The sequence below is a fragment of the Nicotiana sylvestris genome, chromosome 8, assembly GCF_000393655.2.
Source record: "Nicotiana sylvestris chromosome 8, ASM39365v2, whole genome shotgun sequence".
NCBI classification, from domain to species: Eukaryota; Viridiplantae; Streptophyta; class Magnoliopsida; order Solanales; family Solanaceae; genus Nicotiana; species Nicotiana sylvestris.
Genome location: NC_091064.1, coordinates 88,900,670 through 88,928,332, shown reverse-complemented (window position 1 = coordinate 88,928,332; position 27,663 = coordinate 88,900,670). Strand labels below are relative to the sequence as shown.

The 27,663-nt window shown below is 39.2% G+C and overlaps 2 protein-coding genes across 3 annotated transcripts; both read right to left on the bottom strand.

Annotated features, from left to right (window-relative positions):
• Nucleotides 1-180: 180 nt before the first annotated feature.
• Nucleotides 181-14,152, bottom strand: LOC104241593 (cryptochrome DASH, chloroplastic/mitochondrial). Of its 2 annotated transcripts, none has more exons than XM_070155688.1 (13): nucleotides 13,706-14,152; nucleotides 13,000-13,139; nucleotides 12,661-12,885; nucleotides 12,432-12,557; nucleotides 12,264-12,338; nucleotides 2,507-2,623; nucleotides 2,365-2,411; nucleotides 2,085-2,161; nucleotides 1,811-1,886; nucleotides 1,409-1,478; nucleotides 1,150-1,273; nucleotides 988-1,037; nucleotides 181-774 (listed from the first exon to the last, which is right to left on the bottom strand). In XM_070155688.1, exons 1-13 carry the CDS (start codon nucleotides 14,103-14,105, stop codon nucleotides 544-546), a joined length of 1,758 nt encoding a protein of 585 aa, XP_070011789.1. In that variant the 5' UTR covers nucleotides 14,106-14,152; the 3' UTR covers nucleotides 181-543. The 2 variants fall into 2 exon arrangements, with proteins under 2 accessions (XP_070011789.1, XP_070011790.1); XM_070155689.1 differs by having other exon boundaries at nucleotides 2,365-2,405.
• Nucleotides 14,153-26,676: 12,524 nt separating this feature from the next.
• LOC138875359 (uncharacterized) lies at nucleotides 26,677-27,431 on the bottom strand. Its single transcript, XM_070154184.1, has 2 exons — nucleotides 27,312-27,431; nucleotides 26,677-27,270 (listed from the first exon to the last, which is right to left on the bottom strand). The coding sequence occupies exons 1-2, from the start codon at nucleotides 27,429-27,431 to the stop codon at nucleotides 26,677-26,679; spliced, it is 714 nt and encodes a 237-aa protein (XP_070010285.1).
• Between the last annotated feature and the right edge of the window lie 232 nt (nucleotides 27,432-27,663).

Sequence of the window (27,663 nt, the reverse complement as noted above, 5' to 3'; positions counted from 1 at the left end):
ATTTATATCATATCAGCCTCCAGCATCTGCTGAGCTCTTCAGGTTATCTCAAAAAGAATAAACAATATAATATGCTTCATTTTGGAAGAACAATTAAGAATAAGTAATTGTGTCTACTGCAGAATAAAGATTGTAAAAGTAGAAATGTAGAGGTAATTTTTAAGATCAGACTTATCATGATTAGCCTAAGAAAATTCACTGGTTTATCTTTACCAAACTGAGATGTTTAGGAATATTACAAAATGGACATATCCAAGCCAAGAAAAAATCATTCAAGAACTGTGTAAGATGGTTCAAGGTACTTCATTTTCAGGACACCACAAAATTTATACTAGATTGTTCCCATTTCTCTATAAATAAAGCAAGTGGTAATAGCCAATTTCACAGTATTTGTTACAATACCCCCCAAATACCCAATGGGATCAGGTTAGTTCTACTCACAGATATATTTCACAATCAGTATGCTGCAGCTAGTGTTTCTGATCTCAGTTGCAACTTTGTGAGAAATGTCCTGAAAATCAGTGGACTATATTGGCAGCAGTGCTAATACATTCTCCTATCTCCATGTCCCTTTCGTCTATTGTCTTCCGGTTTGGCTCTTCTTGATGAAAATGCCACTTTCGAATCACCGGTCTTCTTGGTGTATCCATGTTTGAGAGCTACAATTGGCTTTAAGTACATCATTCCAGGAGAATGTCTTTTTTCTCTCGGAAGTGCTCTTAACTCTGGCAACCAGTATGCAACAAACTCCCCTTCAGGATCATAGTTTTGAGCCTGAAACATGTAAAAATGTCTTAGAATAATATCTGCTTCAACCCCATTGGGATGGCATAGAGATAGAATTCAGTACAAATCCAGTTCAAGACGTGAACAATTTTATTAGTTACAGAATCAAACAGCACCGTCCAAAATATCAAATAACATAGGCTTTATACACCTTTATTTATTCCCAGAACGTGATTTGACTAAAGAAATGTTTGAACTTACTTGCTTCGGAATGCTGAAGTAACGGTCTTCTCTAGGGTCATTGCCAACACCTGACAGAAATGGAATGATTTTAACCTTCAATTTACAATTTCAACTTCCAGTTCATAGAAAGAAGGAAGCCAGATTTTAAAAAAAAAAAAAAAAAAATTAAAGGCGAATCACCTGCTCCATATGTCCAGTTGCCATAGTTGGAGCAAGGATCATAATCCAAGAGGCATGTCTCAAACCATTCAGCTCCCATCCGCCAGTCAATGCCCATATCTCGAATAAGAAAAGAACACACAATCTGGAAAAATGATAAAATAATTAGAATGCGGTAAATTGATGTCTTTGTTGATGAATTTATCTTCCAGAACTGTTTACCAGGTAGCAAACTAGCACGTACTTTTTCCAAACATTAAAAAATAAAGTGCATATGTACCTGTCGTCCTCGATTTGACATGAATCCAGTAGTAGCCAGTTCTTTCATGTTGGCATCAATTAAAGGATACCTACAGATTTTGCAATGGGAAAATTACCAATTTTGCATCCCATGAAATGTAGAACATATTTATTTTCACATGTTATCCTCAGATTTGAACTTCCCACTGGGAATCCCATTTGAGATTGAAGAGAAAGGATCAGTCAACATGCAAGGTATGAAGGCAGACGAGGATCTAGGATTTGAACTTTATAGGTTCTAGTTCGGCATTCTACCAAATGGTTCGAGCCAAAACTATTAGGTTCATCCCAACTCATAACTAAGCCTTTGCATCAGCCCCTGTATGAAGGTAATGTATTTATTAAACAACAGGTGCTTGGCCAGCCCCTAATAGGAATTTACCCGGTTTGACCTCGTCTCCAGGCATCAAACATGGTTTGGTCTTGGCTCCAGTTAATATCTACTTTTCGGGGACCACCTAAACGGGAAAAAAACAAACAAGTAAAGAATAAAGATATACTTCCAGATGTCGATAATAGCCAGACGAAAAAAGAAGAATGAAGCTACAGAATATTTATATATACTAGATAAAAAGCAGGCAGCAATATTCCTCTTGATGAGTTAATTAGAAAATGGGGTGTGTTAATATGCATTCAGATAAGAATGTCTTTTTTACCCGCATGAAAAAGCAAATTTCCTTGCTTGATTGAGAGAAATCTGAAGTAATCCCTCCATATCAATTCAAACAAAACCCTGAAAACAGAAATCATGCATCAAATTTACACCTATCAGTTGTATGAATATTGTGAGGAATATAGGGCATCAGATTATTTGATACTAACAAACTATATTTATTAGATTCAATCTTCTCACTGACTTCTTCAACATAGAAAGGCACAAAAACCATACAAGCATGATCGCAAGCAAAGCGAGAGGAAGAAGGGAGGAAGTTATACCAGTATGTCGAATCATTTGATTGTCTTTCCTTCTCGTATCTCTTCACCTTGACAAGTCAAATGAAGCTCTCTTAATTTCTACACTTTACTAGCATACAAAGGTTGTTAATGAAACGTTACAATATGAGATGACGTTCTCTACCTCTTCATATATAAAACGAGGAGATAGGCTTCCTGAAGCAAGCCAAGGAGAGAACTTTGTAGAATAATCAGGTCCTAACATTCCATTTCGTGTCACTTTATACACTTTCAATAAATCCTGCAATCAATCAAAGATCAGAAGAATTGGAATATGTAGAGTCATCATTCACCAAGGCCGCATCTCTCTACTAGAAAGCAGTAAAAATATCATGTCAGCAAATCTCCCAAGTCGTGGCCATCTAGTAGATGAACTATAGTAGAGTAGAAACAGACAAAGGTTTAATTTCAGAACACCAGGTAATTTTGTCACTGTTTAAGACGCGTAGGGACCAATGCAGCACCCAAACGCATGACGATCATAGAAAACATAGTGATCAGAAAAGAGAGGGGATAACCCCGCGCATGAAGTGTTTCCGGCTAGTGCCCATATAGGGGAAGGGTGGACATCTACCCTATGCAGCTTTACCCTTGCACTTGCACTAGTAAGGTTATATTTTGGGCATGTGAAGTCCCATCCGCTTCCAACCAAGAGGTTGTGAGTTCGAGTCTCCCCAAGAGCAAGGTGGAAAGTTCTTGGAGGGAAGGATGTCGGGGGTCTATTTGGAAACAGCCTCTCTACCCCAGGGTAGGGGTAAGGTCTGCGTACACACTACCCTCCCCAGACCCCACTAAGTGGTATTATACTGGGTTGTTGTTGTTGTTGTTGTTGTTGTTGAAGTCCCATCGGGATGATTATGGGTAAAATAGTTGTTTCAAAATCAAGATGGAAAGTGAGGTACATAAGATTTGACAAAATCGATCAAGTTTGCAGAAGGTCTGTCTTTCAGCAAGGTTTAGTAAATATATGTAAGGAATTTGGGAAAACTCAAAGCATGGAAGTTGTAGGCCTTTGAAATAGCTTTCCAACGATATATTATGGAGCCCAAACGGATCTCTATGCAAAAGGTTATGCGCGTTTTACAGAACGGTATGCGATATGCGCGCCGGTAGCGTGCCCTTAGCGCGGCCGCGCTAATTTTGAGGCAGTGTTACTGCCGTTTAGCGCGGTCAGTAGCGCGGGCAGGCCTCCAGATGCGCGGGCGCGCTAGTGGGGGGTCATTTTAAAGCCATATTTCGTCCCCTACAGCCCCAAAACATAAAAACTTGCTCTAGATAGGAGAACTCTCAAAAACCTAACTCCCTAAGGGTCCTTCCACCACCCAAGGTAAGTTCTAATGGTGATTCTAAGTTAATTTCAATATCCCAACATCTTATTAACATGGGTAAACCCTCCATATCATTAGATATTCGTTTGGGGCATCATTGTTGAGAGAAGAAACCCTAGAACTTGAATTCAAGAAGATTGAACGTCAAAAAGATAATGTCTTCACCCTCTAATTGATTCTAGCATTGGATTAATGATTACTGACTCAAGTTCATGAGATATGAGTTGATGGGTTTGATAGAAAAGCATGAACAATTATAGGTTTGGCTTGTTGATTGTTGATTATTGGTTAAGGGTGTTGTTTACCTTATGGGTGATAAAGAATAATATTGATTATAACCATTTGAGACTTTAGAATTTATTTAGGAGCAAGAGAATGAGTTATTGGGTGTAGAAACACCATTAATAAGGACTATGAAGCTTTATGCCACCAAGTGTTTGAGAAAATGCCTAAGTGACCAAAACATGAGTATTATTGCTAATATGGAATCCCTTTGACTTGTATTGATATAGATTGAAGTTGAAGGGGTTGGCGAATGTTGTATTATGCTCAAGACAGGAAGTTAAGGTATGTGAGGCTAACTCTCTATGTTTGGGAATATTAATGATTCTCCCTACACTACGTTTCTTTTACGATGTATCAATTGCCTCAAAAAATATAGTTAAACCTAGTTCCTTGAATAGTTGTAGAGCTTCTATTCTCTAGCTTCATAACTCGTTCATGACTTTCATTCTGAACGTTGTGAGCTCAGTACGTATTCAATATAGACTTGGGTTTGATGCCCCCGAGTCTTAGTATAGATTACTCAGTATACCATAAACAGTTGAAGTTTCAGTGTTCATAATCAGTTCAAGAATACATGTCTCAGTCTAGTCCTATTCAGTATCCCAGTATTATATAACTCAGTGTGATTCAGTATTTCACTATCATATATTGCAGTATGATTCTCAGTTCCTGATTTTAAATCCCTGAATGTTGAACACTTGTATTTGGGCCTAAGGCCGCAGTTTATGCATTATGCATCTCTGGGCCTGAGGCCGCAGTTTATGCTTTATGCATCTTTGGGCCTGGTGCCACAGTTTATGTTTTATGCATTTTGGACCAGAGGTCGCAGTTATGTATACGTATACTTGGGCCCGAGGCCACAGTTTGTGCACATATATATGTTGGGCTGAGGCCGCAGTTTAATATTCGGATAAACAGGTTGTTCATCATTCAGAAGAGGGAGTATTCATATCCTTACTTCCTTTCAGTTCAATTATTAGTTACCGTTCAGTTATCAGTTATCATATCAGTTATCAGTTCAGTTACCAGTTATCAGTCCAGTTATCATTTATTAGTTATCATTTCATTTATCAGTTATCAGTTATCATTTCAGTTTCAGTTTCAATAGTTATCATTTCAGTTATCAATTAAAAATTCTCAGATATCAGCTTAGTTTCAGTTTCAGCATTTATAATACTTTCTTTCAGTTGCCTTACATACCAGTACAATTCAAATGTACAAACGTCCCTTTTTGCCCGGGGCCTGCATCTCACAATGCAGGTAATGATTTACAGGTCGACGACGCAGAGCGCTAGGATTCTCGTACCAGCTATTTGGTGATCCCCAGTTCTTTCGGGGCATTATCATTACTTTACAGCCTTTCAGTATTTACAGCTAGTCAGTGTTTTCAGTACATCAGTAGAGGCTTCATAGACTAGAGTGACAGTTAGACAGAGTCTCAGACTTTTCATATTAAGCTATGTTGGCTGCAAATATGTTTCAGAAATGTAATAGTATTTCCGCAATTTAATTTATATCATCCAGACTTTCAGTATATCAGCATGTGTTAGTTTATCTCCGCATTCAGTATGTTATGATACCACATGTTGATTCAGCCGGCCAGTTGGTTCGCTCGGTCACATGTAGTCAGGCACCGAGTGTCGTGTTACGTCCAGACCCAGGTTCGGGGCGTGACAAAGCTTGGTATCAGAGCACTAGGTTCAAGAGTCCTAGGGAGTCTATGAAGCCGTGTCCAGTGGAGTTTCCTTTATATGTGTGTGTCGGCCACTCATATAAACGGTTAACTACCAAGACATCCAGGATTGTCTCATTTCTTTCTACTCTAGATCATGCCATGAAGCTTAGAGCAATAGGTAACCTTCTCTTCCTATCGAATTCCAAACGTATTGGATGCCCAAGCGATGCGCAGGAGAAACCTAAGGTCCTAAAGAGGATAATTGCCCATTGGGGTAAATTATGGAGTACAGGTTGGTAAATATGAGACTTGAGAGGATGTTAAAAACGGGATGCAATGGATAGTATAGCAGATTAGAGCATAACTTTATCAGAAAGTACAAAAGCAGTTATCATGTCATATGGTTATCAGTTTCCAGTTATACAGTCTTTCAGTTAGCAAGTTTATGATTATTCAGTACGCCAGTATTCAGTTATATGGTTACCAAATATCCATTTTCAGCGTATCAAAATTTCTGGTGACTTGTGAGTATACAGTGATGCATATGGGTTCTCAAAGAAAATGTAAGTAACAATGATTATAGAGAAATCTTCACATGTTTTAGGGATTAAGACCCAAGACTCACTGGATGGTGCATGAAGTGATTTATCAGATGTGTGTGGTAGTGTATCTGTATGTCAGACCCTACAGTGTAGCAGGTTAAGAATTTGACCGCAAATGGCCTAGAATACGTCATTATAGTTTTGGAAAAAAAGGGAGACTAAGGGGAAAATACTTAGGAGTCAGAAACGTTTGTTATTACCAAAGATGTGATTTCGTACAACTCATGCAAATGACAAGAAGATATGATGTATGAAACGAGAACCAAGAGCAGCCAATATTGAATTTCAGGGAATGATTTTAAGTTGTTTAGAATTATTCAAATCAGAACTAGAAGTACCACGCTAGTAAGCTACTATAAGAAGCAGTTATTGACATAAGATAAAAGATATGGCAGTTCCCCCTTAGGTTATGTGACTGAGTGATTACCGCGGATGTTTATAGTATGATATGATTTTGTATTATATAGAAAGTTTGGGGTTAGATATTCTAATTTTGTTTAAGACAGATGAATTTCCCTAAGTGTGATCCATGTACATAGTTCAAAAAAATGATAGTGTGTGGCAAAAGAATATGGTCAGATGATAAGGGAAGTTAGGAGTAACCTTATGCTTCATTTTAGTTATTCAAAGCAGGAAAAGAAAATATGATGCTAGCAGGTGGTTAGTAAAAGGATATTAAGTAAGTTTTGAGTAGATACAATGAATTAGCAATTTCAGCTGAGCTAGTAGAGGTGAGATTTGATCCACTTAGCCAGGTTATCTCTAGTGAGTGGATGACAGTTTGAAAATACTGAACGTATGTGTCAGAGCCCAAAGAGTTTAAGTTAAACCCGAAGTACAGTGGTAGTGGAAAAAAAATCAGCTAGCAGTGAGAGAGCAAACTATAGAAGAATAGCCTTTAGGAATTATCGAAATGTGATTTCTCCAGGATTGACAGTGTGGGCAGAGTTAAATTAATACGATTATGTAGGATAGTTATGAAGACATAAGCTTTCCGTTTATGTAAATAATTTAGTTTTTCCTAGTAAGAAAGATTTCTCAGAAGTAAGTTGGGAGATGAGTCATCATTAACGTAAAGTGCAAAGAGTTGCAGAAGATAAAGAAAGTTGTTAGAATCCCGAAAAAAAAGGAAGGATCCGCAAGTATAAGACTTTTGGTCTAAGGGGTGATGTGAAATTTTTTTTGCAAGTCCAGTTAGTGATTTGAAACCCAAATAGTCAGCATGGGATATGAAAAAGAAAATTAGTTCGGTAATGAGGGAAAATTGTATAATTACCACAGGGATTATATATAGCATGTGTAAGAAACACAAAGTGAGTAGAATTATCACCGAGCTTAGTTATTGATGATAAAGTGATCAAAGAAAAGCTATAAAATCATGCCTATTTATGTGTTATGAGGGTAGAGCCATTGCACGAGACTCTAATTGTAGAGTACAAGTCAAAGACTTAGATCGCAACAATGCTATAAGTGTTTTCAGGAAGTGCTTAGAATGATAATCAAGTATGGGAAGTGTAGCTCATGATTGAGACAAACAAGAGAACTATGGTGAAATAAGTTCACCGCTTAGCCAAGCAAAGAGTTTGGCTTTCGGATTCTGAAGATGGTGGAATTATTGTCCAAAACAGAATTTGTTCTTCCTTAGTAACCGAAGAGAATGAGAAACAATGTGATGATCCCTACGTGTTGCAGTTGAAAGAGGGGATTCACAAGTATAAGACGATGGCTTTTGAATAAGGGGGAGATGATGGTACTTTGAGGTACCAAGACAGATTGTGTATTCCAGACATAGATGGACTTAAAGAGGGAAGATCATGTTAGAAGCCCATAATTCCTGGTATTCTTTCCATCCAGGTTCCCCAAATATGCATCATGACCAAGGAGATTTATTGGTTGAACGACATGAAAAAGAACGTCGCAGACTTTGTGGCCAATTGTCCGAATTGCTAGCAAGTGAAAGTCAAGCAGAAGAAAGTCTAGTGTTTTCATCCCAGGATACATATACTTTTGAGTGGATATGGTAAATATGGAAATTTATAACGGGATTATCTTGTTCATTTTAAAAGAGCATGATTTGATTGGATGATCATAAATCGACTTACCAAGTTAGCACGCTTCTTGCAAGTAAAAACTACAGATTCAGTAGAAGATTATACTGAGTTGTACATTCAGGAAATCGTCTGATGTATGGGACTCCGTTGTCCGTCATTCCGGATTGTGGTGCTCAGTTTAAAATGAACTTTTAGAAGTCCTTTCAGAAAGGATTAGGCACAAGTTTTTCATCCTCAAAAAGATGGCCAGGCAGAGCGCATCATTCAAACAATTGAGGATATGTCCTTGATGTTAAAGTAATTGGGATAATCACATACCTCTCATTGACCTTGCTAATAATAACACCTACCATTCTAGTATCAAGATAGCACTGTGAGAGACTCTGTATGGGTGAAGGTGTAGATCGCCAATTGGTTGGTTCAAAGTTGGTGAAGAGGAATTGTTGGGACCAAATTTAGTCTATCAGGAAATGGAGAAAGTTAAGTTGATTCAAGAGCGTTTGAAGAAAACTCAGAGCCGCCAAAAGTCCTATTCGAGCATGCGGCATAGAGACTTAGAGTTTCAAGTTGATGATTGGGTGTTTCTGAAAGTTTCATTTATGAAAAGCGTTATGAGATTTGGGAAGAAGGGGAAGCATAGTCTCTGCTATATTGGGCCATATAGATTCTTGCGAAGGATCGGTCAATTAGCTTATGAGTTGGAGTTGCCACCATAATTAGTGGTGGTATAGCCAGTATTTCACGTGTCATGTTATAACATTCAAGTTTCCAGTACTCAGATACTCATGTCAGTTCAGTACTCAGATACTCATGTCAGTTCAGTACTCAGATATTCATATCAGTTCAGTACTCAGATACTCGTGTCAGCTCAATACTCAGCTACTCATGTTAGTCCAATACTTAGACATTCATGCCAGCTTAGTACTCAGATTACTCAAATATTCGTGCCAGTTCAATATTCATATATCCATGTTAGTTCAGTATTCACGTATCCATGGCAGACCAATATTCAGTCAATGCAGTAGTCATTCAGTTCAGTATTGCAACAGTTCAGTAATCAGGTATTCATTCAGTTTAGTATACAAGTGTTAATGAAAGTTCATGTTTCCACCAGACCCGTTTAAGGTCCGGAGTTAGCAGAAGTTACAGTCAGGACAATCATTCGAGGACGAATGATCCCAAGGGGGAGATAATGTAACACCCCGTAAATTCGGCTCAGGAATGAATGAGTTAAAGGAGTAGTAAGGTTATATTTTGGGCATGTGAAGTCCTATCGGGATGATTATAGGTAAAATAGTTGTTTCAAAATCAAGATGGAAAGTGAGGTACATAAGATTTGACAAAATCGATCAAGTTTGCAGAAGGTTTGTCTTCCAGCAAGGTTTAGTACAAATATGTAAGGAATTTTGGAAAACTCAAAGCATGCAAGTTGTAGGCCTTTGAAATAGCTTTCCAACAATATATTATGGAGCCCGAACGGATCTCTGTGCAAAAGGTTATGCGCATTTTACAGAACAGTATGCGATATGCGCGCCGGTAGCGCGCCCTTAGCGCGGCCGCGCTAATTTTGAGGCAGTGTTACTGCCGTTTAGCGCGGGCAGGCCTCCAGATGCGCGGGCGCGCTAGTGGGGGGTCATTTTAAAGCCATATTTCGTCCCCACAGCCCCAAAATATAAAAACTTGCTCTAGATAGGAGAACTCTCAAAAACCTAACTCCCTAAGGGTCCTTCCACCACCCAAGGTAAGTTCTAATGGTGATTCTAAGTTAATTTCAATATCCCAACATCTTATTAACATGGGTAAACCCTCCATATCATTAGATATTCGTTTGGGGCATCATTGTTGAGAGAAGAAACCCTAGAACTCGAATTCAAGAAGATTGAACGTCAAAAAGGTAATGTCTTCACCCTCTAATTGATTCTAGCATTGGATTAATGATTATTGACTCAAGTTCATGAGATATGAGTTGATGAGTTTGATAGAAAAGTATGAACAATTATAGGTTTGGCTTGTTGATTGTTGATTATTGGTTAAGGGTGTTGTTTACCTTATGGGTGATAAAGAATAATGTTGATTATAACCATTTGAGACTTTAGAATTTATTTAGGAGCAAGAGAATGGGTTATTGGGTGTAGAAACACCATTAATAAGGACTAGGAAGCTTTATGCCACCAAGTGTTTGAGAAAATGCCTAAGTGACCAAAACATGAGTATTATTGCTAATATGGAATCCCTTTGACTTGTATTGATATATATTGAAGTTGAAGGGGTTGACGAATGTTGTATTACGCTCAAGACAGGAAGTTAAGGTATGTGAGGCTAACTCTCTATGTTTGGGAATATTAATGATTCTCCCTACACTACGTTTCTTTTACGACGTATCAATTGCCTCAAAATATATAGTTAAGCCTAGTTCCTTGAATAGTTGTAGAGCTTCTAATCTCTAGCTTCATAACTCGTTCATGACTTTCATTCTAAACGTTGTGAGCTCAGTGCGTATTCAATATAGACTTGGGTTTGATGCCCCCGAGTCTTGGTAGATTACTCAGTATGCCATAAACAGTTGAAGTTTCAGTGTTCATAATCAGTTCAAGAATACATGTCTCAGTCTAGTCCTATTCAGTATCCCAGTATTATGTAACTCAATGTGATTCAGTATTTCACTATCATATATTGCAGTATGATTCTCAGTTCCTGATTTTAAATCCCTGAATGTTGAACACTTGTATTTGGGCCTGAGGCCGCAGTTTATGCTTTATGCATCTTTGGGCCTGAGGCCGCAGTTTATGCTTTATGCATCTCTGGGCCTGAGGCCGCAGTTTATGCTTTATGCATCTTTGGCCCTGAGGCCGCATTTTATGCTTTATGCATTTTGGACCTGAGGTCGCAGTTATGTATACGTATACTTGGGCCCGAGGCCGCAGTTTGTACACATATATATATTGGGCCTGAGGCCGCAGTTTAATATTCAGATAAACAGGTTGTTCATCATTCAGAAGAGGGAGTATTCATATCCTTCCTTTCAGTTCAATTATTAGTTACCGTTCAGTTATCAGTTATCATATCAGTTACCAGTTATCAGTTCAGTTACCAGTTATCAGTTCAGTTATCGGTTATCAGTTCAATTATCATTTATTAGTTATCATTTCATTTATCAGTTATCAGTTATCATTTCAGTTTCAGTTTCAATAGTTATCATTTCAGTTATCAATTATCAATTCTCAGATATCAGCTTAGTTTCAGTTTCAGCATTTATAATTCTTTCTTTCAGTTGCCTTACATACCAGTACAATTCAAATGTACCGACATCCCTTTTTGCCCAGGGCCTGCATCTCACAATGCAGGTAATGATTTACAGGTCGACGACGCAGAGCGCTAGGATTCTCGTACCAGCTATTTGGTGATCCCCAGTTCTTTCGGGGCATTATCATTACTTTACAGCCTTTCAGTATTTACAGATAGTCAGTGTTTTCAGTACTTCGGTAGAGGCTTCATAGACTAGAGTGACAGTTAGACAGAGTCTCGGACTTTTCATATTAAGCTATGTTGGCTGCAAATATGTTTCAGAAATGTAATAGTATTTCCGCCCTTTGATTTATATCATCCAGACTTTCAGTATATCAGCATGTGTTAGTTTATCTCCGTATTTAGTATGTTATGATACCACATGTTGATTCAGCCAACCACTTGGTTCGCTCGGTCACATGTAGTCAGGCACCGAGTGTCGTGTTACGTCCAGGCCCAGGTTCGGGCGTGACAATATCAAACAACTCTATCGTTGCACCAAAGAAATAGAAAAAGAGGGGTAAAAAAATGAACAAAACACTACCTGATACCCTACACTAAAAGAAATGAAAAGACAAGAAACCGGATATAAAATTTGAAATATCCCCGTAGCATTGGCAGTGCAGTAATCGCAGATTAAAGAAAGGTCTCTCACCTTCTTCCAAAAGTAATCATGTACTCTACCCAGTGCAGCACTTTCACCGCCAATAAACTTCATTCCTTTAGAAACCTGTAGAAAAACAGAAACATGAAAATACACATTTTATTTATGTGCACAAAGTAATCCACAATTCTTTTTATGCAACTCTAATGTTTGACCTGCCTTTTCCGACTGAAGCCCGAGCTCAGTAACTTGTGGGACACATCCCCAATCTCCAACCTCTGGTGGTGGACCAAGTGATGCTGGGAGTCTAATGCAATTACGGATTCTTGATTTGGATTCCACTGACTGTTAAGTTTAACCATCAACCACACAGCTGACGGATCAGATATGAGAAAGTATCCTGAATTGCAAGCCCCCTAACGCAGAAACATATCGTGAAGAATAATACCTTACGGAACTGAGTGTACACATCTGGTAAACTCTCACAGCCAAATGGAAGATCATCTATATGATACATAGTACTACCCCATAATAATTCCAGTTTAGTAGCATTTAAAGATCTTGGCTCATTGCCTACTCCACCAGATGACGGTGGCACAAACTCTTGCAATTTTCTTGTGACCAATTTTTCAACTTTTACTTCCTCGCTGCAGGTTTCCTTGTGGGCATACACCTGTAACATTCACACACCTCCTTACTACGTAGTTAACAGATATAAAATTGACTAGTTGTCATATAAGAAACATCAATGTGAAGAAAGAAAAAATGAAAGAAGCGGCTCCTTAACTGTGTGCGCTTTAAATGCTTTTGCAAGGGAAGGGATAATCTCTTCTGGTTTACCGTGTTGAATTAACAGGTCAAGTCCCCTCTTCACTAGATTCCTTTTCAAATCGGTTAAGCATTCTATGATGAATTGTTCCCTTAAAGCTGCCAAATACAAAAGACAAACCTTGAGCTCATCAAAAAGGCAGTGATAAAAGATTCAAGCAAATGAATTCAACTAAACCAAAGAAAATTGAAAAGAAGGATCACAAATAAAACATCAAAAGAAACAACTACACCTTAACCATAAACTTGTTGAGTCTGTTATATGAATCCTCTGTATCTCTATTTACCCATTTCATTCCAGTACTCAAAAGTGAAATAGGTTTCTCTAATTTTAAATCTCACATTTATGTATGACACTAAAAACACCTGACTATCACTGGACATAATGTAAATGTACAAAAATGAAAACTTAATCACAATTAGTTAGTTGTATTGGTGTATAATGTATATGGATCTTTTGCTTCCTTGAGTTTTGTCGTTAATGACTACTCCATATAGTAGTATTCATTTTTATATCCAAATTTATCAGGTCAGGTTTTTACTCCAAAAAATTAGTTCAACTGATTCTGGAAAAGCTAGCTAAAATAAACATAAAGAATTGAAACGCACGGAGTACAATAACAATTGAATCCCAATTGAAAAAAGAAAAAAATGAAGTGATTTACCTCCAGTTTTGGGCAATCCAAAATAATGGGTAGTCCCAAAAAGTGTAGGATCAACACAATAAACAGGCAATATTGCTTCAGATGAAACCCAAGCTCTAAAAAGAGCCTCATTATCCAACACTCTCAAGTCATTCCTGAACCAAACAATTGCAACCCCTTTACCTTTCCTCTCACCCAAACCACTAACACTAGTGTATTTTTGAAATGTCTGTTCACGTATTCTGTCCATTTCTTCAGGGCTTAGCTCTGGAACATGTTTAACAGTGGGTGTGGCTCTGGCACTGAAAGAGGCATGCATATTGGTTTTGGAGAATTTGTAGTGGAATGTGAAAAGGGTGTGCTTTGATTGGCTTAAAGAAAATGCAGTGACTTTGGTTAAAGAAAAGGATTGTTTGATCATCACGTTCAGATGGAAGATTTTTGCTTAGTATGGATTTTGTAAGTGATGAATCGTAAGGAACTTCTTGAGCTGTTGAGAAGCTGACACGTGGGCTAAGGTGTTTTGTCTTGTCGTGGCGCCGTCTTAGCCTTTTGTTATCCAATTTTTCACGTTGACATCTTAGCTATGTTACTGGATGACTCGCACCGGCCCAATTGTTGCTCTTTTCTAGGAAAATAATATTGAATAATAATCGAAAATATATATATATATATATATATATATTTTGTATGTTATATATAAAAATTGTATAAATTTTATATACTTTTTCAACTAACGAATATAATTTTGGTGCGGGCTAAAACTGAAAAAAGCCTCACATTTTTCTTGTTGTCTTCCTTTTAATATTTCTTGATCTATTGCTAATTACACACTTTATTCATCTTTAAGGAAAGAAGAAAGAAAATAGGCTTTTGTGTGATAACGTATAGAATCATGTTTACCTTGTTTTCATCTTTTGTATTATGTGCATTTTAATTTTTCTAAAATATTATTACTATACCAATCATTTTGTAATACTTGTCGAAGTGTAACACTTTATTATAACAAAGGTTATACAATACTTCAAGTACAAGTCAGAGTATTTCTACATAGGTTCTATAGTTTCTTATTTGAAGAAAAAATTCCACACCACCAAACTAAAAATTGATTATAAGAAAATAATTAAAAAGCTAGTTGAAAAATAAGTCTTGATTGTCATGGCCCCAATTCCCCTCCGTAGGATATCGTGACGGCACCTAGTCTCTAAGACTAGGTAAGCCTAACACACATGCGAAAATAAATGAATTAATAATTTAAAATCTTAAAATTCAACAATTGATAGAAGGAAAAATCTCCACAACTCAGTACATATACAAATTTCTCAAAACTCAGCGAAATACAAGTCACAAGCTCTATGAAGTGACATTTAATATCTCTGTACATTAGAGTCTAATAAGGATAAGGAAATAACATAATATAGGTAGAGGGGGACTCTGAGGCCTGCGGACGTCGGCAGGTATACCTTGAAGTCTTCACGTACGGTCTCAACTCACTGATGTCTGGTCTGATAGAAAGTACCTAGATCTGTACAAAAAGATGTGCAAAGGCGTAGCATGAGTACACCATAGCGGTACATGGTAAGTGTCAAGCCTAACCTCGGTAGAGTAGTGACGAGGTCAGGTCAAGGCCCTATTGAAAATAATAAGAGACAAGACGAAAGATTTAACAATATAATAAAAATGACAGTGGAATGAAACAAGTAAGGAGTATGTCATAATTTAGCTACACAGACTTAAGGCAAATATACATCATTGAAGAAATCAAGGATGCTACAACACGGAATAGTACAACAAAACACAAGTGAAGGAATAGAAAATATCAACAAGAGTCACTACCGAGTTACCGCCTCGTAGTCTCAAATCATAAATAAACTCAATATATTTCCTTATATCACCGCGGGAACCTTTACATTTAGTTTTAAAAATTATTTTTTCCGAAATAGCATCCCATGTTTTAGCCACTTTATCACACCGCATGACTTCTAGTAGTTCCCCTACTAGCAATGCGTATCAAGTCCACCTTATCTCACCGCATGTGTTTCAACACCCACAACTTATACCACTGCATGCGTATCAATATCACAACATATCACAAATCACACCTGAAGTGCCCAAATATTACAACTTGCCAAAGAAATCAACAATAATATTATTTTCCACAATAAGGAGCTCACGGCTCAGCCAAAATGTACACAAAGTCTCAACAAAATAATTAGAAGTAAATAACTCAACAACATAGTATTTCACAATTTATCACTTTGCCTCAATGGAAATCATGGCCCTTGTAAATTCATTGCCATCTTCAACAACAAGATATTTCACAAAAATGACAACTTCAAGTAAAGAGTTCAACAGTCAAATAATGAACACGGAATAAAGGGAACAAGTACTTCAACCAAACAGGTAGAGCAATTAGCAAGAAAAAGGTAAGGCAAATGGAACATGTGAAAATAAACTAATGATAACGAATATAACATGATAAAATAACTCAACTAATGCATGACAGGAAATCTACATAATTAAATTCGATAATTTTCACATTTGGCCCGTGCACATACTCGTCATCTTGCGTACACAGCTTTCACACATTGCAATTATCACAACAACATCAATCCTAAAGGGAATTTTCTTCACAAAAGGTTAGACATGTCACTTACTTCAAATCGCTCTAACTCAATACACTAGTAGGTAGTTTCCTCGATTATCCAACTCCAAATGGCTCAAATCTAGCCAAAATAATTTCATACTATAAATATAACCATATGAAACTAATTCAAACGATAAAATTTATGATATTTGCAAAGAAATAAAAAGTCAACTCGAAAAGTCAACATGGTTCCCACGTCTCGAAACTCACAAAAGTTACGAAATTCGGACACACATTCGATAACAAGTCCAACCATATAAGAATCACTTAAATTCGAACTCAAATCGTCTTTCAAAATCCCAAATTTTAGCCTAAGAAGTTTTCACAATTTTTTCCCAAATTTTCAACTCAACTCACTAATTAAATGATGAAAATAACAATAGATTCATGAAATATAGTCAAAACCGAGTTGGAATCACTTACCCCAACAAATCTTTGAAAAACTCTCGAAAAATCACCACAAACCGAGCTCTCTAGGTCCAAAAATAAAAAATGAGATGAAACCCTCGTTTATATGGTACCACATTTGATCTCCCAAAGTGCTGACCACACATTTTTTGTGTGGTCCGCACTTCCAAGTTCCACGGAAGCGATCCAAATTGTGCGGCCGCACTTCAGCAGTAATTGCACTATAAGGCTTCAGTAATTTGACCATAACTTTCGGTACAAATGTCTAAATGAGAAATGATTTAACTTTTTAAAAACTATATTCAAAGAGCTACAACTTTTATTGTTGGATCATCTCCAAATTCCTTATAGATTAAAAGATATAAATTTCCGAAGTCAAATCATCAACCTGCAGATTTCCCCCTTTTGCGGTCCGTGCTTTTTCCACTGCGGTCAGCATATTTTCTATTGCAATGCACATAATTTCTACTGTCTCCACGCTCTGTGAGTTTGCGGCCGCACATGAGCTTTGCATCAGCACTCAAAAATGTGCCCTCCGCACTTGAACTGCTCCAGAACATCATCAAAGTGTCGAAATGCCCAAACTTGTTCAAAACTCACCTGAAACACACCTGAGGCCCCCGAGACCTCAATCAAACATACCAACAACTACTAAAACATCATCATACGAACACGCTCGAAATATCAAATCACATCAAACAACATTAGAACCACAAATCGCGCATCGATTCAAGCCTAATGAACTTATGAACTTTCGAATTTCAAAATTAATGTCGATTCATTCCAAAACAACCGCAGTTGACTTTAAATTTTGCACACAAGTCATAAATAACACGACAGACCTATTCCAAGTTTCAAAATCAGATTCCGACCCCGATATCAATAAAGTCAACTCCCGATAAAACTTTCCAATCTTCCAAACCTTAAATTTCCTAACTTTCGCTAATTCACGCCGAAACAACCTATGGACCTCCAAATAAACATCCGGACACACTCATAAATCTAAATCACCATAGGGAGCTATTGAAATCATCAAAACTCCATTCCGGGATCGTCTACACAAAAGTCAAACTACGGTCAACTCATACAACTTAAACTTTCAACTTAGGGACTCTGTGTCCTATTTCACTCCGAAACCAAAACCAAACATCCCTTCACATTCTGAAACCACAATATGACATAAAAGAGGAAATAATAGGGGATAGGGCTAAAATATTCAAAACGACCGGCCGGGTCGTTACAGTGATGTACTTTCTCATTATTTAAATTGAATAATATATTGTTGTACTCTTTTAGTATTTTCAATTGAGCTAGTGTATTGATTATATATATATATATATTAATTAATTAATTAGAATTTGAATAATAAAATATATTCATTTTATTTCCAAATAGTTGTTGCAAAAATAATTTTTTGGTTCTTTGAAATAATAATCGTGATTTTAAATTATTAATAATAAGTAAATGCGTATTTTATTCTAGTTTAAAGGCATATCTGAATAATTTATTAAAAATAAATAATTTTTTCGATCACTCTATGTACTAATCAAATTGACCTTAAATTGAAGCATTACAGTTTTTTTCTAGTTTCATTTGATATGATTGAGATACTCTAGGGTGTAGTACCACTTTATTTGCTATAATTATTTGTTGAGTATTTTTTAAAAATAGTTAATTTTATATTTATGTATTTTGAAATTTATATAATGTTGAATTCTTTATTAAACATAGAGGAAGTACCAACTAACTTTGATCATAGAGGGAGAAGTATAATCATGCATAATGATACTTCTCATGCTGCCTAATATATAATAAAGAAAACAATTCCCTAAGTTAGTTGTCTTAATTTTTTGTTTAGATTATTCTCAAATCATGTTTTATGGAGGGAGTTATTTTATATAATTTGAACAAATTTCAATTTTCTTTAATAAAAAAAGGGACTTGAAACTATATTTTACTTAAATGTTTTTCCCTGATCTTATGAAGTGTTCCAATTGAAATTGCAATTTAATGAAAATTTGTATAAAATGATATCAATTGATATTAATATAAGAACATCTTAATAAAACTCTACATAAATTATTTCCACCTTTTTTTAATATTCTTTACCAAAAACATTCAGTAAATAAAACAAATGAAATAATTTTTCTTAAGGAGATAATGGATTTATTATATATAAATGTATGTTACCGTTGTATGTTTTTAATCAAATGAACGTTTAAATTATAAAATTACCTAATAGATAATTTTTCTAGTTAAAAATACTTATTAAAAATATATGTTTTAAACAATGAAAGTGAGAACTGAGAAGTAATCTACTTTCAAACAAATGAAAAAGTGGCAGTAGTCAAGTACTGCACTTAAAGAAGACAGTTAAGATTGAATGGAAAGTGGGGTCCACTTGAAGATTTCAATAACTTAGGCCTACGTTACTTTTGATTTTGTCGGTTATTGGGAGGAACCCACAACCAAACTTTTGAGCCTAATGTACAAGCACACAATGCAGTTATATTTTTTAAATGACCATAATGCCCTTGGTCGACCTCCTCTTCTCTCTTCTATATAATAGACTAGATGGGCGGTGCCCGTGCAATGCACGGGCTTATGCCCGACACTATTGTTTGTGTGTACATCTACAAGATTAATTTAAAAAGCTCAACACCGAAAAAATATGTTCATACTTATTTGAAGTGTTTCATAGGATCACCAGAAAGGAAGCACTACTATCAAGTTGATTCAATGTGCACAACATGTTAACACTTCATAGTTTTTTCATGCATTCTGGAACAAAGTTCTAGAGAATACATTGTGACTAGTGAGTGATGAGTTATTTGCAGATCCTAACTTTCAGTGACCAATGCAACCTCTAAGAAAAAGCTATCATTTTTCTCCAAGCTCCGAGAGATTATCTTTTACCTTGCTTGGCTGACAGACACTGATATAACAGTTACAAGTATGACATTAGCATCTTTGCAAAGTCTAAAGAAAAACTTTTTATGCAAATGACATACATCTGCAGGCACTTGATTTATCATTGTTGCTGAATTGAATGTGGAGGATGTTATCTAAGGAGGAGTCCTTAACTGATTGACAAGTGTCACGACCCCGGTTCGCCTTCCGTGAATCATCGCGACGGCACCTAGTCTCTACGACTAGGCAAGTCTAATTTGCGAAAGAAAAACCAAAATTTGCGGATGTAAACAATTTAAGACAGAAATAAAGTAGTAACAGTATTTAAATGTGTCGCTCGGCTTACACTATATTTAACCCTCAATACCAATACATAAATCCAAGATCCAAAAACCCACGAATCACAAGCTAAGATCAATACTACATAACTCTAACTCCGGAATGTCTAATAAAAACAGGAAAGTACAGAAGGGCTAAATACTAAAAGCAGGAGTAGAAAGGGACTTCTCGGTCTGCGGACGCGACAGATGTACCTCGAAGTCTCTTGAGCAGTCGTCTCCCTCAAGGATGGTAGGCCTGAGTAGAAGTACCTGGATATGCACATGAAAAACATGCGCAGAAGGGGCATGAGTATACCACAACGGTACTCAGTAAGTGCCAAGTCTAACCTCAGTCGGGCAGTGACGAGGAAGGTCCCGGCCCTACTGAGGTTAAATTCAATATAAGGGTTAACAGTGTGGAATAAAACAATATAAATAAGTGCAAGAGTAATAAATAACATAGAATTGACAGAACAACAACAACTAGAATAGAGACAAAACAAGCTAGGGAAAGAAATACAGCTCAACACAGAGATAACAACCGAGGCACCTTCCAGGATACCGTCTTGTAGTCCCAATTTCAACTGTCCAGTAGATCTCCCGGGATACCGTCCCGTAGTCCATCATATATATGTCTGAAGGATCTCCCGGGATCCCGTCCCATAGTCCAACTATCAATGCGCAGGGATCTACCGGAATCCCGATCCGTAGTCCCAAATGTAAATACCCAGTATTGGAAGAATCTACTGGGTGCATTCTCGAAGTTCCATATAACTGTGCAGGGGGATCTATCGGGAATCTAACCCGCAGTCCCAAAATAAATGTGCAGGGGGATCTATCGGGAATCTAACCCGCAGTCCCAAAGTAAACTGACACAGGGAGCTACCAGAATCCCACATCCGTAGTCCCAATGTAAATACACAGCAGCAGCAGCAAGAAAATATTCAGAGAAGGGAAATTTCATATTAAGGTAACAAATAATTCTAGCCTAGCATGCTGCATAGAGTTCACGTAAACAGATTGAACAATCAAAGCAATTAAATCACTTAGACATGCTTTCCTAAGCTAATAACGGGCTTAATAGTACAAGTAATAAAAGCAGGAGAAGGAACATACTGATAAGTACTTAAAGAAAATCAGATTTCCAACAATTTGCACAAGTACGCACTCGTCACCTCACGTACAATGCATTTCAATTACCAAATATATCAATCCTAAGGGGAAGATCACCCACACAAGGTTAGACAAGTCACTTACCTCGAACCGGCTCAAAATCAACCCGACACCACGTCTTTGCCACGAGTACTCGACTCCAAATAGCCCAAATATATTCAATTCATTTGCATAAAGTAAATAGCACTTCAAGTAATTGATTCTACAATTAAATTCTAAGCTAATACGCAAAATTATGTAAAATGACCAAAACGCCCCTCGGTCCCATGTCTCGGAATCGGGTAAAATTTTCATGTTCAGAAACCTCGTACTCTCACGAGTCTATACATAACAAGAACACTAAAATCAAAGTCCAAATGACCCCTCAAATCCTCATTTAAAGGCCTCTTAAACTCAAGCCCTAATTACCCATTTTTTCCCAAATTTCACACCACTAATTAGGTCTTTAATCACATAAAAACGAGTTATGAAGCCAAAAATGCTACCTACAAGTGATTCCCCTTGAATCCCTCTTCAACCCTCTTCGAAAAGCTTCAAAATCGCCTAACAATGGAGGAACCTAGGCTAAAATTCGCGAAATAAACCTTTTAAAACAGTTTGCCCAAGCATTTAATTCCTTCTCCGCGAACGCGGTCAAAGCCTCACGTTCGCGAAGCACAAAAATGACGTTGACCAAAAGTTCTCTTACGCGAACGCGACAAGGCCCTCATGAACGCAATTCTTTACCTGTCTAACCTTCGCGAACGCGTTCCTCTCATCGCGAACGCGATGAGTAAATTCTACTAGGCCAAATTTCCTCCTTCGTGAACGCGGTTCACAAGTATCCAGCCCTTCGCGAACACAAAGGATTAATATTTTCATTCCTCAAATGACTCTTCGCGAACGCGAGGTTCCACTTGCGAACTCGAAGGAAAATTCCTCTACAATAGCTTAACAAAATCTGCAATTTTTTAACAACTTAAAATGATCCGTTGAGCATCCGAAACACACTCGAGGCCCCCGGGACCTCAACCAAAGGCACCAACATATCCTAAAACCTTATTCAAACTTGTACAAATCTTCAAAACACCTCAAATAACATCAATTCAACCAAAACACATCGGATTCAAGCCTAATTCTCCAAAATCTTCCGAATTACGCTTTTGATCAAAAACCCAACCAAACCACCTCTGAATGACCTAAAATTTTGCACACACATCCCAAATGACATAACGGAACTATTGCAACTCTAGGAATTCCATTCCGACCCTCGGATCAAAATCTCACTATTGAACCGGAAACTTCAAAAATTTGACTCTCGGCATTTCAAGCCTAAATTAGCTACGGACCTCCAAAACACAATCCGAACATGCCCCTAAGCTTGAAATCACCTAACGGAGCTAACGGAACCATTGGATTTCCATTCTGAGGCCGTCTTCACACTATTCTGACTACGGTCAACTTTCCAACCTTAAGCTCTCATTTAGGCACTAAGTGTCCCAAAACTCTCCGAAACATAAAACCGAACATCCCGGCAAATCAAAATAGCAGAAATAAACTTGGGGAAAGCAGTTAATAGGGAATCAGGGCATTATTTCTTAAGACGACCGGCCGGGTCGTCACATCCTCCTACACTTAAATAATCGTTCGTCCTCGAACGAGTATAGAGACATACCTGAAGTAGTGAAAAAATAAGGGTAACGGCTGCACATATCCTGCCCGGCCTCTCAGGTCGCCTTCTCGACTGGCTGGCCCCGCCACTAAACCTTTACTGATGCAATGTTCTTTGACCTCAGCTTTCTAACCTGCCTGTCCAATATTGCACTGGCTCCTCAACATAAGATAGATCCTCCAACTAGACTGAACTGAAATCCAATACGTGCGACGGATCACTGTGATACCTCCGGAGCATCGAAACATGGAATACCAAATGAACTCCGGCCAAGCTGGGAGGTAAGGCAAGCTCATAAGCAACCTCCGCAACGCGCCTCAATATCTCAAAAGGGCCAATAAACCTCAGACTCAACTTCCCTTTCTTCCCAAATCTCATAACGCCCTTCATAGGTGAAACTCGAAGCAGAACCCGCTCTCCAACCATATAGGAAACATCAAGAACCTTCCGGTCCGCGTAACTCTTCTATCTGGACTGGGCTGTATGGAGTCTATTCTGAATCACCTTAACCTTCTCCAAATCATCCTGAACTAAGTCTGTGCCCAATAATCTAGCCTCACCCAGCTCAAACCAATCCACCGGGGATCTATACCATCTCCCATATAAAGCCTCATATGGTGCCATCTGAATGTTGGACTGCTAACTGTTGTTGTAAGCAAACTCTGCCAATGGAAAGAACTGATTCCATGATCCTTCAAACTCGATCACACACGCACAGAGCATATCCTAAAGAATCTGAATAGTGCGCTTAGACTGTCCGTCCGTCTGAGGGTGAAATGTTGTACTCAACTCTACCAGAGTACCTAACTCATGCTGAATGACCCTCCAAAACCGTGATGTGAACTGGGTACCTCTATCTGAAATGATGGAAACTGGAATACCATGTAGACGAACAATCTCCCGGATATAGATCTCCGCCAGCCGCTCCGAAGAATAAGTAGTACACACAGGAATAAAGTGAGCGAACTTGGTCAGCCGATCCACAATCACCCAAATAGCATCAAACTTCCTCAAAGTCCGTGGGAGCCCAACTACAAAGTCCATGGTGATCCGCTCCCACTTCCACTCCGGAATCTCTATCTGCTGAAGCAACCCACCCGGTCTCTGGTACTCATACATCACCTGCGAAAAGTTGAGGCACTGAGCTACAATTCCAACTATATCCTTCTTCATCCGTCTCCACCAGTAGTGCTGCCTCAAATCCTGATACATCTTTGCGGCACCCGGATGGATGGAATACCGCGAACTATGGGCCTCCTCTAGAATCAACTCTCGCAGCCCATCAACATTGGGTACACAAATCTACCATGCATCCTCAATACCCCGTCATCACCAATAGTCACATCTCTGGCATCACCATGTTGAACCTTGTCCTTGAGGACAAGCAAATGGGAATCATCATACTGTCTCTCCCTGATACGGTCAAATAAGGAAGACCGAGAAACCACGCAAGCTAGAACCCGGCTGGGCTCTGAAAGATCCAATCTCACAAACTGGCTAGTTAAGGCCTGAATATCTATCGCCATAGGCCTCTCCGATGCTGGTAAATATGCCAAACTCTCCGCCCGGCGACTCAAAGCATCGGCCACCATATTGGCCTTGTCCGGGTGATACAGAATAGTGATATCATAGTCCTTCAGCAACTCTAACTACCTCCTCTAGCGCAAATTTAGATCCTTTTCCTTGAACAAGTGCTGCAAGCTCCGATGGTCAGTATAAATCTCACAAGGCACACCGTATAAGTAATGGCACCAAATCTTTAGGGCATGAACAATGGCAGCTAACTCAAGGTCGTGAACAGGGTAGTTCTTCTCATGTATCTTCAATTTTCTAGACGTGTAGGCAATCACCCTACTGTCCTGCATCAACACCGCTCTAAGGCCAATCCCCGAGGCATCACAATAGACCATATAAGACCCCGAACCTATAAGCAGTATAAAAATTGGGGATGTGGTCAAAGCTGTCTTAAGCTTCTGAAAGCTCACCTCACACTCCTCCATCCACTGGAATTGAGCACCCTTCTGGGTCAGTCTAGTCATAGGGGTTGCAATCGATGAAAACCCCTCAACAAAACGACGGTAGTAACCCGCTAAGCCAAGGAAACTGCGGATCTTTGCAGTTGAGAATGGTTTGGGCCAACTCTGCATGGCCTCTATCTTCTTTGCATCCACATGAATACCCACACTCGATACCACGTGGCCTAGGAATGCTACTGAATCCAATCAAAACTCACATTTCGAGAACTTAGCATATAACTTCTTCTCTCTCAGAGTCTGAAGCACAGTCCTCAGGTGCTGCTCATGATTTTCCCAACTCTGGGAATACACCAGAATATCATCAATAAAGACAATGACGAATGAGTCAAGATACGGCCGGAACACACTGTGCATAAAATGCATAAAGGCTGCTGGGGCATTGGTCAGACGAAATGACATGATAAGAAACTCGTAATGACCATACTGGGTCCTGAAAGCAGTCTTCGGGATATCTGGCTCCCGAATTTTCAACTGATGGTAACCTGAGTGCAAATCAATCTTAGAAAACACTCGTGTGCACTGAAGCTGGTCAAACAGATCATCAATACGAGGCAAAGGATAACAGTTCTTCAATGTCACTTTGTTCAACTGGCTATAATCAATACACATACGCATAGAACTATCCTTTTTCTTCACAAACAAGACAGGAGCACCCTAAGGTGATACACTGGGTCGAATATAACCCTTATCAAGCAATTCTTGTAACTGATCCTTCAATTCCTTCAACTCAGGAGGAGCCATACAATACGGAGGAATGGGCTGAGTGCCCCGCAACAGATCAATGCCAAAATCAATATCTCTATCAGGCGGTATGCCCGGAAGATCAGATGGAAACACATCAGGAAAGTCCCGTACTACTGGAAATGAATCAACTGAAGGGGTATCAATACTGACATCTCTCACATAAGCTAAATACGCGTCACACCCCTTCTCAACCATACGCTGAGCTTTAAGAAAAGAAATAACTCTACCGAGAGTGTGATCTAAAGTACCCCTCCACTCAACACGTGGTATACCTAGCATAACCAACGTCACGGTTTTGGCGTGACAATCAAGAATAGCATAATGGGGCGACAACCAGTCCATGCCCAAGATAATGTCAAAATCTACCATGCTGAGCAACAATAAATCGGATGTGGTCTCAAAACCACTAAGAGCAACCAAACACGACCGATAAATACGGTCCACAATAAGAGAATCTCCCATAGGAGTATAAACATAAACAGGGGAACTCAAAGAATCCCGAGATACACCCAAATGCGAAGCAAAATAAGAAGACACATAAGAATAAGTAGAGCCTGGATTGAACAAAATCGATGCATCTCTATGGCAAACCAATATAATACCTATGATGACAGAATCGGAGGCAACAACCTTGGTACGGCAGGAAGGACATAGTATCTGGCCTGGACTCCCCTTCGAGGGCGACCTCTACCTCCCCGACCTCCACCTCTAGCTGGCTGAGCAGGTGGGGTAGCAACTGGAGCTGTAGCCATAGCCTGAGAACTCTGCGGGGCACGCTGTGGTTGAGAAGTATGTGGAGGTACACCCCTCCCAAGTCTGGGTCAATCCCTCACCATATGACATGTGTCACCACACTCAAAACAAGCTTTGGGTGGGTGTGGTGGCTGTGACTGGCTCGGGTCAGGCCTGCTGGACTGACCTTTGAAAGCACCCCGCGCAGGAGGCGCGCTAGAAACTGGAGGTGCATAATAAGGCTCATGAGGCCTAGGAGGAGCTGGAGCACTATTGGCTACTGGAAGAGCTGAATGAATAGGGGGACTCATATAACCCCTACCATGATGACCTGCAGCTGGGGTACGGGAACCAGAATAATGGCTCGACTCTCAAGACTTCTTGTCTTCCCTCTCCTCTCTCTCCCTAGCATGCATACCCTCAATCCTCCTAGCAATGCTCACCACCTGCTGATAAGAAATATCCATCTCTAACTCACGAGCCATGCTAGATATGATGCTGGGAATAAGGCCCTCAATAAACCGATAAACCCTCTCGCGCACAGTAGAAACCAAGGCTGGTGCATGTCTAGCCAAGCTGGTGTAATGGACTACATACTCTGAGACTGTCATAGCACCCTGGCGCAAATGCTCAAACTCTGCGCGCCATGCGTCCCTAAGGCTCTGAGGAACATACTCCCTTAGGAACAGATCTGAAAACTGAGTCCAAGTCAGCGAAGCAGCCTCATTTGGACTGTCTAACTCATAGGTGCGCCACCACTCATAGGCGGCCCCTCGAAGCTGGAAAGTGGTGAAGGAAACCTCGCTCGATCCTGATATACCCATGCTACGAAGAACGCGGTAACACTCATCTAGAAATCCCAGAGCATCGTCCGGTGCTAGATCACTGAATATAGAGGGCTTGTACTTCTTGAACCTCTCAAGCCTCAACTGCTCATCCTCGGAAGCCGCTGCACTATCCTCGGGCTGAACCGACACTACAGGCGGTACAAGAATAATCTGAGGACCTGCTCAACATGCACTCGCTGCTCAGGAGTGCGGGCAGCGGGAGTCTGTGCTCCTCCCCCGGCTAGAGATGTGGCTGCAGCAAGGGGAAGCAACCCTACCTGAGCCAAGGTGGTGTACATGATCATGAACTGCACCAAAGTCTCCTGAAGAGCTGAAGTAGCAGTAGCAGTAGGCGTGTCAAGTGCCTGGACTCTGGCTGGAACTGCTGGTGGTACCTCGGCGGTAGCTCGCGCAGGTGCTCTAGCTGCATCACGTGCGCGTCCTCGGCCTCTACCCTGGCCCCGACCTCTGACGACTGTAGTAGGGGCGCGGGTGCCTGATCATCTCGGGTAGCACGTGTCCTCACCATCT

What these genes read in the sequence shown, in the direction of transcription:
- LOC138875359 (XM_070154184.1), bottom strand. Translation starts at nt 27,431, where the DNA reads ATGTACACCACCTTGGCTCAGGTAGGGTTGCTTCCCCTTGCTGCAGCC. An exon ending in AGCGAGTGCATGTTGAGCAG is followed by an intron (nt 27,271 to 27,311) that starts GTCCTCAGATTA and finishes GTGTCGGTTCAG; the next exon opens with CCCGAGGATAGTGCAGCGGC.
- LOC104241593 (XM_070155688.1), bottom strand. Translation starts at nt 14,105, where the DNA reads ATGATCAAACAATCCTTTTCTTTAACCAAAGTCACTGCATTTTCTTTA. An exon ending in ATGATTACTTTTGGAAGAAG is followed by an intron (nt 2,624 to 12,263) that starts GTGAGAGACCTT and finishes GATTGATTGCAG; the next exon opens with GATTTATTGAAAGTGTATAA. An exon ending in TGTCAAATCGAGGACGACAG is followed by an intron (nt 1,274 to 1,408) that starts GTACATATGCAC and finishes TCATTTTTCCAG; the next exon opens with ATTGTGTGTTCTTTTCTTAT.